The 17,740-nt window shown below is 45.6% G+C and overlaps 2 protein-coding genes across 4 annotated transcripts in view; one reads left to right on the forward strand and one right to left on the reverse strand.

Moving 5' to 3' along the window:
• The window catches only part of spag17.L (sperm associated antigen 17 L homeolog), an 82,944-nt gene extending 77,366 nt beyond the window's left edge, over nt 1–5,578 (forward strand). For 2 of the 3 annotated variants that reach the window (XM_041581394.1, XM_041581395.1), the window contains exons 42-47: nt 649–821; nt 2,282–2,469; nt 4,195–4,255; nt 4,432–4,576; nt 5,114–5,256; nt 5,488–5,578. In XM_041581394.1, the coding sequence (XP_041437328.1) occupies nt 649–821; nt 2,282–2,469; nt 4,195–4,255; nt 4,432–4,576; nt 5,114–5,256; nt 5,488–5,511 (734 nt within the window). In that variant the 3' untranslated portion in view covers nt 5,512–5,578. The remainder of the gene's footprint in view (nt 1–648; nt 822–2,281; nt 2,470–4,194; nt 4,256–4,431; nt 4,577–5,113; nt 5,257–5,487) is intronic. The other variant, XM_018245795.2, reaches the window with a different exon arrangement.
• A 1,199-nt stretch (nt 5,579–6,777) lies between these two features.
• XB22164552.L (uncharacterized XB22164552 L homeolog) lies at nt 6,778–10,073 on the reverse strand. The gene is given in 3 exon segments (NM_001097954.1): nt 6,778–7,097; nt 7,580–7,681; nt 9,922–10,073. Coding segments are annotated over 3 exon segments (297 nt in total). The 5' UTR covers nt 9,988–10,073; the 3' UTR covers nt 6,778–6,968.
• Nucleotides 10,074–17,740: the final 7,667 nt, after the last annotated feature.

A 17,740-nucleotide genomic window follows, 5' to 3' on the forward strand; every position in this document is an offset into this window, starting at 1 on the left:
CCATATACAGTATATGTACTTCTGGAACTGCTCTCTTTCCCATGGTCAGACAGGAACCTCCCCCTGGGTAAGTGAATCCAATCTCCCCCAGTACTTACCCAGGTACAGAGCTCTGATTCTCTGTACTTCCTGCTCCTGGGCTGTTCTCTTTCCCATGGTCAGACAGGAACCTCCCCCTGGGTAAGTGAATCTCCCCCAATACTTACCCAGGTACAGAGCTCTGATTCTCTGTACTTCCTGCTCCTGGGCTGTTCTCTTTCCCATGGTCAGACAGGAACCTCCCCTAGGGTAACTGAATCCACTCTCCCCCAGTACTTACCCAGGTACAGAGCTCTGATTCTCTGTACTTCCTGCTCTGGGGCTGCTCTCTTTCCCATGGTCAGACAGGAACCTCCCCCTGGGTAAGTGAATCCAATCTCCCCCAGTACTTACCCAGGTACAGAGCTCTGATTCTCTGTACTTCCTGCTCCTGGGCTGCTCTCTTTCCCATGACAGGAATGATAATTTTACACTTCCAGTTACCTCCACAATTACAAACAAAAACATGAAAAGTTTCCATCCTCTCAGAACTGCAAAGGGAATGTTTCGGTTTATTCCCCAGACAAATGACTGGGTGGAACCCCGTTCTGACACCTACATTTGCTTCAGTTCCAGAAATTTCCAAGCCCAAGTTTAATGGGCCAGACATAACCCCGCCCATGAACTATTGCCCAATGGCACAAAGTCTGAAATTTGATGTTACTGGGAGACCCAGGAAAGGGAAAGTAAAGCTACCGACTTCCATCCTCAGTTGCAAACCGGCCTCAGTGCCCAACATCAAGGTGAGGAGCTCCTGGGAGAAAGGTCTGGGTGGGTCATCTTTCCCTACTGTCTCCATCTTGCCCTACTGTCTCCATCTTGCTCTTCTGCCTCCATCTGGTCCTACTGGCTGCATCTTATCCTACTGTCTCCATCTTGCCCTATTTTCTCCATCTTGCCCTACTGGCTCCATCTTGTCCTACTGTCTCCATCTTGCCCTATTGTCTCCATATTGTCCTACTGTCTCCATCTTGCTCTTCTGTCTCCATCTTGCCCTACTGTCTCCATCTTGTCATACTGTCTCCATATTGCCCTACTGTCTCCATCTTGCCCTACTGTCTCCATCTTGCCCTACTGTCTCCATCTTGTCATACTGTCTCCATCTTGCCCTACTGTCTCCATCTTGTCATACTGTCTCCATATTGCCCTACTGTCTCCATCTTGCCCTACTGTCTCCATCTTGCCCTACTGTCTCCATCTGGTCCTACTGTCTCCATCTTGCCCTACTGTCTCCATCTTGCCCTACTGTCACCATCTTGTCCTACTGTCTCCATCTTGTCCTACTGTCTCCATCTGCTCCTACTGTCTCCATCTTGCCCTACTGTCACCATCTTGTCCTACTGTCTCCATCTGGTCCTACTGTCTCCATCTGATTCTACTGTCTCCATCTTGTCCTACTGTCTCCATCTGGTCCTACTGTCACCATCTTGTCCTAATGTCTCCATCTGGTCCAACTGTCTCCATCTGGTCCTACTGTCACCATCTTGTCCTACTGTCTCCATCTGGTCCTACTGTCTCCATCTTGCCCTACTGTCTCCATCTTGCCCTATTGTCTCCATCTTGCCCTATTGTCTCCATCTTGCCCTATTGTCTCCATATTGTCCTACTGTCTCCATCTTGCTCTTCTGTCTCCATCTTGCCCTACTGTCTCCATCTTGTCATACTGTCTCCATATTGCCCTACTGTCTCCATCTTGCCCTACTGTCTCCATCTTGCCCTACTGTCTCCATCTGGTCCTACTGTCTCCATCTTGCCCTACTGTCTCCATCTTGCCCTACTGTCACCATCTTGTCCTACTGTCTCCATCTTGTCCTACTGTCTCCATCTGGTCCTACTGTCTCCATCTGGTCCTACTGTCTCCATCTTGCCCTACTGTCACCATCTTGTCCTACTGTCTCCATCTGGTCCTACTGTCTCCATCTGATCCTACTGTCTCCATCTTGTCCTACTGTCTCCATCTGGTCCTACTGTCACCATCTTGTCCTAATGTCTCCATCTGGTCCTACTGTCTCCATCTGGTCCTACTGTCACCATCTTGCCCTACTGTCTCCATCTTGCCCTACTGTCACCATCTTGCCCTACTGTCACCATCTTGCCCTACTGTCTCCATCTTGCCCTACTGTCTCCATCTTGTCCTACTGTCTCCATCTTGCCCTACTGTCCCCGCCTTGCCCTACTGTCTCCATCTTGTCGTACTTCCCAGCATGCAATGGCAGAAGATGCAGCAGGACACAGAGGCAACATGGTTCCCACCACTTTGGGCATTGGCAGTCGAAAGGTGCCACGAGGTTTCCATCTCACGCCGGCCGCTGTGCAGTTTGGGGTTCTGCGGGAAGGCTACACATACACGGCGACAGTCACAATAAAGAACGTGGGGGTGGATCTGTGCAGGTACCGAACTACTAACTGGGTCTATTCTGTCCTTTACCCACTGATACACGAGGGACGCTGCTGCCCACCCTGAACTCAATAGGCCATCGTATATACAGGGACATCAGGCTTGCAGGCTCCATTCACTCAACTCCCAGCGTCCTTCAGTGCTCATTGCTATGGGGACAAGTCTTCTGCTACATGGAGTGTAATAGGGCAGCAGGGCAGATAAGAGCAATGAGATTTACATATAACTATAAAAATTAATTGCTATTATCTGTACTTTCTGTCCTTTGCACTGTTGCTACTGACTCCTGAAACAAAGTACCTCTAAGTAACATCTCAATATCTATTCATTGTTCATTCTCACTCGGTTTATAGTTATGTGTCTCTTTCTGTTCTCTTGAAACAATGTAACAAGTCAGTTTTCCTCTAGGTTAGCTATTCAGTTGTTTCAGGAGTCAGAGGCAGCAGTGCAGAGAAAAGAAAGGGACAGACACAATGACAGTTACACAGAACTATAAACCCAGTGAGAATGAGGAATGAATGGATATTGGGAAGTTGTATCAGGAGTCAGAAGCAGCAGTGCAGAGAAAGGGACAGACACAATGACAGTTACACAGAACTATAAACCCAGTGAGAATGAGGAATGAATGGATATTGGGAAGTTGTATCAGGAGTCAGAGGCAGCAGTGCAGAGAAGAGAAAGGGACAGACACAATGACAGTTACACAGAACTATAAACCCAGTGAGAATGAGGAATGAATGGATATTGGGAAGTTGTATCAGGAGTCAGGGGCAGCAGTGCAGAGAAGAGAAAGGGACAGACATAATGACAGTTACACAGAACTATAAACCCAGTGAGAATGAGGAATGAATGGATATTGGGAAGTTGTATCAGGAGTCAGAAGCAGCAGTGCAGAGAAAGGGACAGACACAATGACAGTTACACAGAACTATAAACCCAGTGAGAATGAGGAATGAATGGATATTGGGAAGTTGTATCAGGAGTCAGAAGCAGCAGTGCGGAGAAAGGGTCAGACACAATGACAGTTACACAGAACTATAAACCCAGTGAGAATGAGGAATGAATGGATATTGGGAAGTTGCATCAGGAGTCAGAAGCAGCAGTGCAGAGAAGAGAAAGGGACAGACACAATGACAGTTACACAGAACTATAAACCCAGTGAGAATGAGGAATGAATGGATATTGGGAAGTTGCATCAGGAGTCAGAAGCAGCAGTGCAGAGAAGAGAAAGGGACAGACACAATGACAGTTACACAGAACTATAAACCCAGTGAGAATGAGGAATGAATGGATATTGGGAAGTTGTATCAGGAGTCAGAGGCAGCAGTGCAGAGAAAGGGACAGACACAATGACAGTTACACAGAACTATAAACCCAGTGAGAATGAGGAATGAATGGATATTGGGAAGTTGTATCAGGAGTCAGAGACAGCAGTGCAGAGAAGAGAAAGGGACAGACACAATGACAGTTACACAGAACTATAAACCCAGTGAGAATGAGGAATGAATGGATATTGGGAAGTTGTATCAGGAGTCAGAAGCAGCAGTGCAGACAACGAGGAATGAATGGATATTAGAAATTGTTCAGAATTTGATTTCATTAGACAAAAAAGACAATTCTGGGTGTAGTTCCCCTTTAAGCACAGGAATAGAAGTTTATTATGAGGGGACTCTGGGTATTATCAGCCAATCAGTGACTCAATCTGTTTTTTCTGGCAGGTTCCGAGTGAAGCAGCCGCCCCCCAGCAGTGGTGTGAGGGTGTCGTACACTCCGGGACCGGTGAGTAACCCCAGGATTTGCTCTACTTAACGTACGACTCTGTGGGAATGAGACTGAGTGGGGTCTGCGCTACTGAATTTGGAATACTCTATAGGATTGCATTGATGTATAAGGAGCTGCCATGTTGGTTGCACTGGAGGCAAAGGAAACTGTCAGTGTTTGTTCTCTGTTTGCAGGTGGCGCCGGGGATGGAGAGCGAGTTGCAGGTGGAGCTCTTTGCTATGGCTGTTGGTCTGGATGGGCCGGAGGGAGCGGCAGAATGGTCTCACTGTATAGAGATCCAGAGCCAGACGGAGATCCTCTTCCTCCCACTCACTGCCAATATCCTTCTCTGCTGACATTTAGCTCCGCCCACGTGGCTGGTTCTAAGCACAACCCACAAATGTAACGGGAGGAGGGGAATGAGTGATTCATTGGTGGGGAGGAAAGGAGATTTCACCATCAGCATAGGAAGGGGTTCTTTACTGTAAGGACAGTCAGGTTATGGGATTCCCTACCAAGAGAGGGGGAATGAGTGATTCATTGGTGGGGAGGAAAGGAGATCTCACCATCAGCATAGGAAGGGGTTCTTTACTGTAAGGACAGTCAGGTTATGGGATTCCCTACCAAGAGAGGGGGAATGAGTGATTCATTGGTGGGGAGGAAAGGAGATCTCACCATCAGCATAGGAAGGGGTTCTTTACTGTAAGGGCAGTCAGGTTATGGGATTCCCTACCAAGAGAGGGGAATGAGTGATTCATTGGTGGGGAGGAAAGGAGATCTCACCATCAGTATAGGAAGGGGTTCTTTACTGTAAGGACAGTCAGGTTATGGGATTCCCCAATTAATTGGTGGGGATTTTCCTTAACCCTTTCTCACCAGTTCTCACTGACACAGTGTATGAAAGCCAAACTGGGAGATTACACCTCGAAGGGAGGAGCTCAGGCATCAGATTAGTCAGCACCGTCCCGAATTCCCGACTTCAGATCCTGCGGCCCAGACGGACTCCAGACTCAGGTGGGGTAAGAGGTGCCAATACATAGCGCAGGGGTGCGGGGGGGGGGGGCAGACAGACTGGGTGTCAGGTTCTTATTCTGGGGTGAGTGTTAATGTGGGGGTGTATAAGCAGGAGGGGCTAGTGTGGAACTCTGGGGCAGAGATAGATATATATATATATATATATATCCATGGGATTCTAGAGACACAGATACTTTATTATCCAACTGACACGGTAACTTCTCTCTTTTAAACAGAACCTTCCCCGGACTTGTAACTGAGCTTCTGCCCCGACCCAGTGATTCTGATCTGCCCCCGACTTCCCCTCAATAAAATTATTTCTCTCTCTGTTGTCTCCAACTCATCAGCACAAACAACTCTGAGTATCACTCATGTATTATAAGGGATAATGTACCCCCTACTGTAAATGATAAGGATATTAGAAGTCACTGAGGGGTTGTTCTGTGACCATATAAAGGCACAAGGCTGCAGGCTGAGTTATACAGGGAACTCTGAGTATCACTCATGTATTATAAGGGATAACGTACCCCCTACTGTAAATGATAAGGATATTAGAAGTCACTGAGGGGTTGTTCTGTGACCATATAAAGACACAAGGCTGCAGGCTGAGTTATACAGGGAACTCTGAGTATCACTCATGTATTATAAGGGATAATGTACCCCCTACTGTAAATGATAAGGATATTAGAAGTCACTGAGGGGTTGTTCTGTGACCATATAAAGGCACAAGTCTGCAGGCTGAGTTATACAGGGAACTCTGAGTATCACTCATGTATTATAAGGGATAATGTACCCCCTACTGTAAATGATAAGGATATTAGAAGTCACTGAGGGGTTGTTCTGTGACCATATAAAGACACAAGGCTGCAGGCTGAGTTATACAGGGAACTCTGAGTATCACTCATGTATTATAAGGGATAATGTACCCCCTACTGTAAATGATAAGGATATTAGAAGTCACTGAGGGGTTGTTCTGTGACCATATAAAGGCACAAGGCTGCAGGCTGAGTTATACAGGGAACTCTGAGTATCACTCATGTATTATAAGGGATAATGTACCCCCTACTGTAAATGATAAGGATATTAGAAGTCACTGAGGGGTTGTTCTGTGACCATATAAAGGCACAAGGCTGCAGGCTGAGTTATACAGGGAACTCTGAGTATCACTCATGTATTATAAGGGATAATGTACCCCCTACTGTAAATGATAAGGATATTAGAAGTCACTGAGGGGTTGTTCTGTGACCATATAAAGGCACAAGGCTGCAGGCTGAGTTATACAGGGAACTCTGAGTATCACTCATGTATTATAAGGGATAATGTACCCCCTACTGTAAATGATAAGGATATTAGAAGTCACTGAGGGGTTGTTCTGTGACCATATAAAGGAACATGGTTGCATGGGGGGGGGTCTAATTGAGGGTTTTATGCTCAGTTTGTACCTGTAATGCTGCCCCCTAATGATTGTATGTGGCACACAGTTCCAGTTGAACACAGAAGAAGAACAACAGAATATTGAGAAATGGTTCAATTCAAGATGTTTTTAAAAATAAAAAAAATAGACAGTTAAGGCTGTTACTGGGAGGAAGGGGGCAGATTACAGGGGACACATAGCAAGGGCAGATGGCGACACAGTAATTGCATTTAACCCTCTATGTGTCACCAGTGGTTAATCTACAGTGGGGCAGTTTGCACTATGATTCCGGCACACAAAGGGTTAGAAATAAACAATCTCCTCCTCCATAGTCTTGTCCAGTAGGAATGAATCGAGACTGAGCGCCTCCTGCTGGTGGGGCAGTCGCTTATACACACGCAGGTGGGCACACTTGTTCCCTCCAATGTGAGCCTGGGGGGGGGGTAAAGAGAGTAAATCAGCAGGAGTAACACAAACCCACCCCCTCAATAGTTCTGATGTGTTCAGCACCCAGTGTAGGGGCAGCACAGTATGGAGGGTACAGTTACCCCAATCCATCATTATTTATAGGGTTCCTGCAGCTCCTCCCCTGGATTGTGCCACAGGCTTATACCCCAGGGAACCACTATGGGATACTTGGGGGCAACAGTGGGGCACAAATTAACAGAGGAGGGGCAGCAGCAAAAGGCTGGAGGGCTTTTTAGATTTTAATTAGAGCCACGCCTCCCTCTATAGTCTAATCAAAGCCAAGCCCCACCCTGTCCTGGGCGGACAATGAGCCTCAGGTTAAACCTCTCCATGTGCTGTTAATTGTGAGATAATAAATAATTGGGGGAGGTGCAGTAGCAGGACCCGCCCCCGGGCAAGTAGAATGGGGTCCAGCTCAATGACTCGGCTCTTAGGGCCCCACTCACCTTAATAAAGTAATTGGTCCCGGCCACTACTTGAGTTTTGTAGGAGACGGCTTCAAACACGGACGAATTGACCCCAGACTTCTGCACAAACTCCGCCTTCACCTGCGGAGAGAGGAATCTGATTAGTGGGGGAGGTTCTGTGGGAGGGGCTGAAATCAGGAGACGTTTGGGGGGGCCCACAGGATATCTCATTGGGATCATTGTGAGAATTAATTGTGCACAATTAATGTCTTTCCCTGTGGGGCCCCTGATGGAAATTTGTTTTGCCCGTGGGCCCCATACAAGCCCCTCTGGCACGAGTGTTGGGCAAGTGGCAAGTGAAGAGAAAGTGACAGTTTCAGTTCTAGGAGTAAAGAGGTGGGACCAGCACAGGACAGAGAGAAAAACGCATTTCATCCCTTTCTGGGAAGTTCAGAAGCAAAGCGTTTCCCCTGCACCTCTACATAAATACCTGTAAACTCCGCCCCCAGGTGTAACATCAAATCACAGGCTCAGTTAATTTCCCCTTTAATCCTGATTTCAGTTAGTCTGTATCAGCCACAAGTCCTTGCTCTTTCCCCAAACATGAAACTTTTGTTTTCAGCCAATTGGGTTTTAGGGAGCAGAATTGGGTTGTTCTGGTGCAGAAATAGTGGGTGCCGGGTACAAGGATTTGTTACAGAGATTCCTAAATAGTGGGTGCTGGTCCCCCCGATGTTTATGATCCTGCTCAGAGGTTTGGAAGGGACTTCTTATTTGTATCAGTTAATGATCCAGTTCCATCAGATAAACACAGACTGTCCCACTGGGGCCCCCCAGCACCGACACACAGGGGCCACTCCCAATATTCCCATGTAATGTGCCTCCCAATCCAACATCCGGGAAATGGGCCCCACGCTGGAATCTTACTCTATTATTATTATTATTATTATTATTATTATTATTATTATTATTAGAAGTGGCAGAATTGGGTGCTTGTCAGTTGAGGGTCATATAAAACTCATATATTAGAGATATAGATATATAAATAATACACAAAAGCCATGAATATCTTGTAAATGATATCCTTATAAACGGTGAGTTCTGATGTCATCAGTTATAAACGGTGAGTAGTGATGTCATTTCTGTCACATGACTCAGTTGTGTATTATAATAAAGTACCCCCTGTTGCAAAATATAAGGATATTCACCTCGGACTTCCATGACCTGTATAAAAACCACTCGGCCTTGTCCTTTTATAGGGTCAGTAACTGATCATATCCTTATAATTTACAAGAGGGGCACTTTATAAATTTAGCAGGAGTCTCTATACATCATTTATAGGGGTGTTCCCGGACCCCATAAAGAGGTTTTGCTCGTATGTCAGTTCTGAGAGTCTGGAGGGAACCTCCCATGTAACAAAGGAATGAGGAATAACAAGCTCTTCAGTATTGTCCAGGCCTGGACTGGCAATCTGTGGGTTGTGGCAAATGCCAGAGGGGCTGCTATAAGGTCCCATAGAAAGTCACTATTTAGTGGGCTGGTGGGGGCTGTCTGGGCCTCTGTGTATCTGAAATGCCAGGGCCTATTTTAATTCTCAATCCGGACCTGGTATTGTCCCCATGGAGCCCAGTGAGCCAAACTCTATAGGGAGGAGTCTGATGTACTGTGGGCGGGGCATGTGGGCGGGGCATGGAATAGAGTGTGAGCAGTAAGAGATCTGTACGGCCCCAGTAGTGACTCACACACTCACTGTAACATCACATGGAGATGAGTCACCTGCACATGATGTTCCACCAGACTCAGCCAATCACACACAGGGGCGGAGCATCCCAGTCCCATTCATTCTGTCTCTGAACTGAACTAGTGTTGGGATAAAGGGGTTGTTCACCTTTAAATTAACTGTTAGTATGATGTAGAGAGGGAGATTCTGAGACAATTTGCAATTGGTTTTCATTTTTTATTTGTGGTTTTTGACTTATTTAGCTTTTTATTCAGCAGCTCTCCAGTTTGTAATTTCAGCCATCTGGTTGCTATGGTTCCATTTTCCATAGTAACCATGCACTAATTTGAATAAGAGACTGGAATATGAATAGGAGAGGCCTGAATAGAAAGATGAGGAATAAAAAGTAGCAATAACAATACATTTGTAGCCTTGCAGAGCATTTGTTGTATTTAGATGGGGTCAGTGATTAATAAATAAGTACAAGTGAATGTGACTGATATAATAATAATAATAATAATAATAATAATAATGGGGGAGGGGGAGACAAGTGAGTTCGGCAGTTGGTAGAGAGTCAGTGAGTAAATGACGTAAATGATATTTAATAATAATAACAGACAGACCCCACAGTTGTGTCACGTGACTCCTCCCCTCCACTCACCTTCTCACAGATTTCCTGCACTTCCGTATCCGCCGCCCTCTGTTTCCCGGTGCCGCCGCACATCATCCCGGCCATGACTGTGAATACAAAGAACCAACGGCGAATGAGTAGAAGAAGTGACTCTGGTCTCAGCTGACTCTGATATTTATGTCTCTGTCAGTGGGACGGACCGTCCGTAAGGGGGTGGAGCCTAAGAGCGGAACGCGGAAGGAAAGGACTAAATAGCGCCGCCCAGTTGAGTGAGACCAATAGGAGTCCGTGTCGGTAGCGAAAAGGGGCGGGTATAAGTCTGTGATTGGCTCACTCACCGCTGACAATTTCGCCTGGTTTTAAATACCTGACGTAGAAAACCTGCGCAGTTATTGCTTTATGGGCTGCAGCGCTAAACCTGTGACTTTATTAAGGTAAAATCTGTTGCAGTTCAGGTCTCAGTTTCTGGTGTTACGTGTCCCTCGGGCCCATGTCTCAGTCTGAGCGTCAGCCAATAGTAACCGGCGGTGCTGAGGTGGCCAATAGGAGAGCCGTACAGTAGTGAGTGACGTAACAGTAGTGAGTGTAGGATCCGGCGCTGAGGAGAACAAAACAGAACTCTGACACCTCAGGAACTGAACTGAGGAAAGAGCTGCGGCTTTATTTTATTTCTTTTTATCACCCGCCCCATAAGCTGCTCTTGTTCCACTGGGGGTCACGTTACAAGTCTGTGTTGGGGGCAGGTTTTACATACCTCACAACATTTTGGAAGTAAAAAGAGGGACGTACATGTAGCGCAGCAATTTGTTTGACCACACCCCTTTCTGTGGCCACACCCCCTAATTAACATGTTTGTTTTACAAAATTTGGCAGGTTATGAAAGTTTGAAAATATTTCTCCTTATCTAAACTGTGTTTTTGTGTCTCAAAATTGTTACAAAGTATCTTATTTGCACCTGTTAGCTGTTCTGGGCTCTCTGCTAAAAGCCAATTAAGTGAGAAACTTTGTTCAGTGCAGAGAAAAGAGGGACTTTCCAGTACAAATGAGGGACTGCGGGTTGAGCTGTCAAAAGAGGGACTGTCCCTCCAAAAAAGGGACAGTTGGGAGGTATGGACTGTCAGGTGGAACTTTCAAAACCAGCTCAACACTGGCCCAAACCAGCCAAACACTAGCCAAAGTCACTACAAAACCAGCCAAACACTGGCCAAACACCGGCCCAAAACCAGCCCAACACTGGCCCCAAACCAGCCCAACACTAGCCAAAGTCGCTACAAAACCAGCCTAACACTGGCCCAACACTAGCCAAACACTGGCCCAAAACCAACCCAACACTAGCCCAACACTGGCCCAAAACCAGCCCAACAACAGCCCAACACTAGCCAAACACCGGCCCAAAACCAGCCCAACACTAGCCAAAGGCACTTCAAAAGAAGCCCACAAATAGCCCAATATGTGCAGTGACAAAAACTCTAAAAAATAAATGAATACGGTATATGTGAAAATACGCCTTTTTTAAATTTTCACTGATTTGAGAGATTTTCCATGAAGCAAAATGGGTGAGATTCGCCCCCTTCACCAGGAGGAACTACAGAGGGGGCCCAGGAGGTACAGGGGTCCCTAATACAAATACAATAAATATTGGTAAAACAGATCAACCTCTAGACTTGTTGGTGACCAGCAGATTTTTACCTCAAAATTGTCTGAAATTGAGGAAATTGAGTGGAAAATGTGAGAATGATTAAGAGTGACAGGAGACTGAGCCCAAAATCTGGTAACTCCCGACTTCTACACAAGTCAGTCCCATTGCATGCTGGGTATTGTAGTCTTACATTCAACTTGTTACACAAAAACCACATTACCCAACATGCACTGGGACACACAGGCCCATTAGGGCAAGAAGAAACTTCAGCTGATTTCTAAAGTACAAACCAACCAAAGGCCCAAAAAGGAGCCCAAACCTCTACCTTGTCTGGTTTCTACTTTCAAAACCCGCCTGGGCTTTAAATTAGTCGCCCAATTTGTCTGGAAACCACCAACCTGACAACCCTTGTTAGAGGAAATATTCAGTGTGTGAAAGAGTTAACTTTTTATTTTGGGGAAAGAAACAAAAGTTTTATATTTAAATTTAAAGGCAAAGTTGGATGGGGGCAGGTTAATACTCACAATGTAGTGGAGCCCAGAGACTCATGGGATAGGAGCCGTGTCATTGGACACCAGGAGTCACGACACTAATTTGGTAATAAAAGTCACAGCAGCCAATCAGAAGGGAGAATCTATTGTTCACTATTTGAACGCAAGCTGCTGATTGGTTGCCGGTTATTATTAATAACATTTCCCCCTCCCACTTTCTCTAGGTGCAGGTGTTGGTTACCCGTCCTTGTATTTATCTGAATCTCCCAAATAAGCCCCTCCCCATGGGAAACCTGAACATTAGTTGTTGACAGACACAATGACACCGATGTCTCAGCTCAAGGGGTTTAATATAAAAACAAATTGCCGGTGTAAAATGACAGTTGGGGCAATTATCTGGCAGATGAGGGGGGGGGCACAGAGTCACACAGGTATTAGAAATAAACAGTCTCCTCCCCCATAGTCTTGTCCAATAGGAATGAGTCGAAGCAGAGAGTCTCCATCTGCCCCCCCACAATCCTATAGACTCGTATATGGACACACTTGTCTTGGGGGGGAAAGGAGATACAGAAATCAACAAAGTCACTCAGCACATCCATGGGGCTCAGCCAACTGGACCCAGTGTCCCCCCACCCCCCATGGTTCTCATAGGAGGAGGTGTCACTGGGAAACTTGGGGCAATTCCATAAGTGTGGCACAAATGAATGGAGCAGGGGCAGCAGATTCTCCAAAAGACTTGAGGGCTTTTTATATTTTAATTCAACCCAATGGCAACAGCAAAGTCACCGACCCCGGCAGCCAATGAGACGACTCACATACAAACACCACACGCCTCTCATTAGTCTGAACTAAGCCCCACCCAGTCTCAGCCAAGCCCCACCCAGTCCATGGCATCCAATGAGCCTACGGTGCCCCTTTATTCAGATTGTGCCAATATACGGGGCCCTCGGACAAACCTTGAGATATCTGCTCAGAAATTGGTCAGATGTTCAGGCAGATTTCAATTTTTCCCATCAGATCAAGAAAGGAATCAGCTTGTTCATGAGATTCTCATTCCATACGACCAACCTATTCGCTTAGCCCAATATCAATCAGCCATTGGTGGAAAGATCCACTTGTTTATCAGCCTCGTCAGATTTGCTTCTAATTGTGAGAGAGAAGAAAGTGTTGGGGGAGGGGCAGTAGCAGACCCCGCCCCCAGTGAGTAGAAGGGGACACTGGACACTCACCTTAGTAATGTAATTGGTCCGACACACAACTGAGGGATCTGATTAGTGGGGGAGGTTCTGTGGGCGTGGCTGAAATCAGGAAAAGTTTGGGGGAGACAGAGATATAGGGGGGCCCACAGTGCATCACATTGTGGGAATTAATTATGCACAAGAATTGATTTCATGTCTTTCCCTGAGGGGCCCCTGATGGAACTTTGTTTTGCCCATGGGCCCCATACAAGACCCATTGGTGCAAGACTTGTGGGTAAGTGACAGTTGCAGTTGTAGGATTTAAAGAGACAGTACAGTCCGGAAGTGACACTTTTCCCTTGTACATAAATACCCCTCTCATTGCCCCAAGAGCTTCTAATAAAAGTTCAGGGTCACGTGTAGGGTTGGCACCTTTTCTGGAAAAAAATACCGGCCATCCTATATTCTTGCCGTTTTTCCTATTAATAACATCGGCATCAAGCATCACTTTTACCGGCCAGACCAGTAAAATACTCGCCATGTGGCAACTCGAGTCACATGCTTCTCTCTCACAAACTATGGGATTGGTTCCTCGGAGCTTCCGTACACGAGAAGGAGCCTCATTTACATACACACCGCCTTCTCTCAGTCCTACCGTATGTACCGGTGTATAGGAGTAATTCGCCGTATTTCCCATAAAAGCACAGACATAGTGCGGGCAGATCTAGTGACTTCTTGTCCCTCCCCGGGGTATATCTTCCAAACACGGAGCACCAGCAGGTTTAAAACATCCATTTATTAGAAATCCATTAAAACATTAGACAGAGAATTTTAGGATCAATATGCTTTAACGTGTTTCGTGGACAAACCACTTCCTCACAATGCTAAATTGTTTCCATTTTATAAAGAGAAAATACCACACCCCTTCTAAAACCATTAACCCTATCGTAGGGAAAAAAAACAACGATATATACTTAGAACGAAAGAAGTGTGCCACTTACATATATATGAGTTCTAAGACTCCATTGATTACTGCAATAAATTAATAATTTATGATAAGGCAAAACAGAGAATCATCAAATTAAATTACATTGAACGAATACTCCAAAAATTATTTTATATATTTTAATTAATTAAATTAGATAAATTAATTGAATAAATATTTAAATTATTTACCACTTATAATCAGATTCTTCTATGAATTTAAAGAAAACCATTTATATCGGTTCATTATAACACTTAGCAGTGGATTAGACCTCCAAAAATGAAACATCAAAAATAGCCAGTTAGTTCCCAATCACGATTAAGTCCTCCATATGTATTTATTGTTTTTAATTGAAAAGTCCAGTATGTTTCTAGTCTGTACAGGGTCTTATCCCCTAACATTATGTTTAGGACTATCAATTATCTGAAAAGTTATGTCCGTCGTGCAGTGGCGGAACTACCAGGGGTGCAGGGGGTGCGAGCGGGCCAGGGTTCGTACCCCCTCAGGGCCTCCGGCAGCTCGCGCGCCACTGAAATGCAGGCTGAAAATCATGTATGGAGGGGGCGTAGAGGCCGGCTGCGCATCCCGCACCAGGGCCCCCCCTCTAGTTACGTTACTGCCGTCGTATTTTTCTATTATGTGTTCGGCAATGGCTGATTTTTTGTCTCCCCTTTCAACCACTGACAGGTCTTCCAAAAGCCTGACTCCTGCGCGTCGTGTGGTTTTACCCACATATTGAGCGCCGCATTAGCCAGGTAGATAACCCACCTAGAACAGCAGTTAAAATATTGTTTAACCGTATCATTTTAACCTGTATTTGTACTGCTGAACACTGCAGAGATATTGAGTAATGTGCAGGACTTACATCTATTCCGGCCACATTTATAAGTGTATTGGATCTCTTTGATTTATAAAGACTAGGGGACAAATTTGATGCTAAAGATTTCCCCTTTCGAAATACAAAAGATGGTGACTGATCTAAAGTGTCTTTCAAAATGGGGTCCCATAAAAGAATACCCCAATGTCTTCGTATACTTTGCTGTATATAATGGGCATCTTTGGTAAATACCATCGAAAAACGCAATCTAGAATTTTGTTCTTGACCACTAGATGGTGTATGAGTATCATATTTATTTCTTTATGCGCTTATTGGTGAACTTCAATAGGTCTGATCTATTTCTAGCTTGATCATAAGCTGCTTTCATGTCTTTGGTATCATACCCACGATCAACGAATCTATCCCAAAGATCCAGAACAAATGCGGCTCAACCTTAAAAATTGGCCCATTGGGATCCCCCTCAGGCATAGGATGTCCACTCTGAGCATATAATAAAGTATTCCGAGTAATCGGTTTACGATAAAGTGTCGTCCCAATGCTCTTCTGAGTCACTGTAAATGTGATGTCTAAAAGGGGCATAGAATTAGCGTGTGTCTGATATGTAAATTGTATCACATGAGTTGCTGCATTACAGTAATCAATGAACGATGATAACGACTGTTCATCTCCATCCCAGATACCGAAATAATCATCGATGTATCGGAAAAAATAAATAATATGTTTACGGTAAGGATTGGTATCTCCAAAGATGTGTTGCCTCTCCCACCAACCTATGAATAGGTTGGCGTAAGTGGGAGCAAAGGACACCCCCATGGCAGCACCACATCTTTGGCGGTAGAACGCACCGTGAAATTGTGTATCAGGGAAAATTCTTTCATTCATTAGCCAGGATTCTATCGCTTGTAGCCCTAAATGATGTTCAATAGAAGAATAAAGGGCAGTAGCATCCATAGAGAACCATCTATAAGTACTTTTCCAGGGTAAATTCTCAAACTTACTTATACACATTGTTGTGTCTCTCCAAAAAGTTGGGAGTTTCTCCACCATCGGGATCAATAATCTGTTGACATACTTTGAGAGATTGTCATTTAATGAACCAATACTGGCTACAATCGACCCTTTACACCAACCAAAGATTGATGCACTTTTGGGAGGATATGAAAAATGGGGACCACCGGGTTGGAACAGATTAAAAAGTCAAACTCAGATTTGTTTAGGACCCCCATTTCTTATCCATTATCTACAAGTCCATTAAGTGTTTTGTAGAATCTACAGTATTTGTTGGATCTACATCCAAATTAACATCTCCCAACTGTCTCTTCACCTCCTGCAGATTTTTTATCCCTCCATATTGTTTACGCATTTTGGGTAATGTTTCTATATCTCTCTGAACCAACTTATGAAAAAGTTCTATACAATGACTTTTCGATTGTAGGGATAGTAGGTGGATTTATTTTTAAATCCCGTATGTTTAACCCCTTGTCCAAGGTTTGTGGGGGGCTCACTCTCTTGCTGTAAATCTAGTAATGTTTACAATACACACACATCACCCAAATCCAAATCATACAAAGAGGGATGAATATTATCAACATTATTATTATTTATATCAAAGATCACATTTTCTGCATCAATATCACGATCATCTCCTAATGCAGAGACAGTCGCAGGCACAGAATAACGGCTTTTCAAGGTAATGAACCTAATGAATTTGCTCAAATCCAGTTGTAGAAAAAGTGTCCCTCCCCGGGGTAATAACACACTGGTCTGTGCGGGAGCAGCACATTAGTTTTGTGGGTGAGAAGGAGAGAGAATGGGAAACTGCAGCGGCACAAGGACCTGACTGTCACTCACTCACTGCCCCAGGGCACCAATCAGCTGTGTGAGTGTGAGTGGTCACTCCCCTCAGTGCAGCTTCATGTCAGACCCACAGATATTAATGTTCTCGTGTCCCCCCCAATCTGGGACCAGCACCTCCTCACCGATCCCGCCTCTCACTATATCTCTACTGTATTTCGGGGGTCCCCAACCACCGTGTAGGGTTTCCACCTGGCCGGTATTTTTTTCCAGAAAAGGTGGCAACCCAACCACCGGACTGTGGTCTTGAACTGGGCCACCGAACCTAGCGACCAATTAATGCCGGGATGCCAGAATTGGATGCCGACCCCTCCTGACCTCCTCCCGACCCCCTGTCCTTGCAAAAATATTTGGCTCTACACCGGCCCCCGGGTCCATTGCTGTATATAATCTGTGTGTATAATCGCTTCTCTGCCTTTTGGCTCAGATCAAGTGCAGTGCTGGGCCTATTGGTACAACTTCTGTGAAGAAGGAAAAACACTTGGTCCTCTGGCCGGAGAAGATCAGGTTTTGTCCCACTGGTCCCTTTGGCTAGTTACCCCTCTTATCTTATGTGACGACGGAGACACACTTGATCCTCTGGTCTAGGCTGGGGAGGTGGAAGTTTCATGAAAGTGGAAACGTTGTGCTCCCGGGAGGGGGAGGGGTGCTTGATTCACTTTTTTGGGTCTTGCACATACACTTCTTGCTTGAATCTTGCTTCTTCCCTCACTCCAGGGGCGGAACTACCAGGGGAGCAGGGGGTGCGAGCGGGCCAGGGCCCGCACCCCCTCAGGGCCCCCCGGCAGCCCGCGTGCCGCATATTCCCGGCCAGTTCTGGGTGTACGGAGGGGGGCGGGGGGCCCGGCTGCGCATCCTGCGCCA

Source organism: Xenopus laevis, chromosome 2L (genome assembly GCF_017654675.1).
Source record: "Xenopus laevis strain J_2021 chromosome 2L, Xenopus_laevis_v10.1, whole genome shotgun sequence".
NCBI lineage: Eukaryota > Metazoa > Chordata > Amphibia > Anura > Pipidae > Xenopus > Xenopus laevis.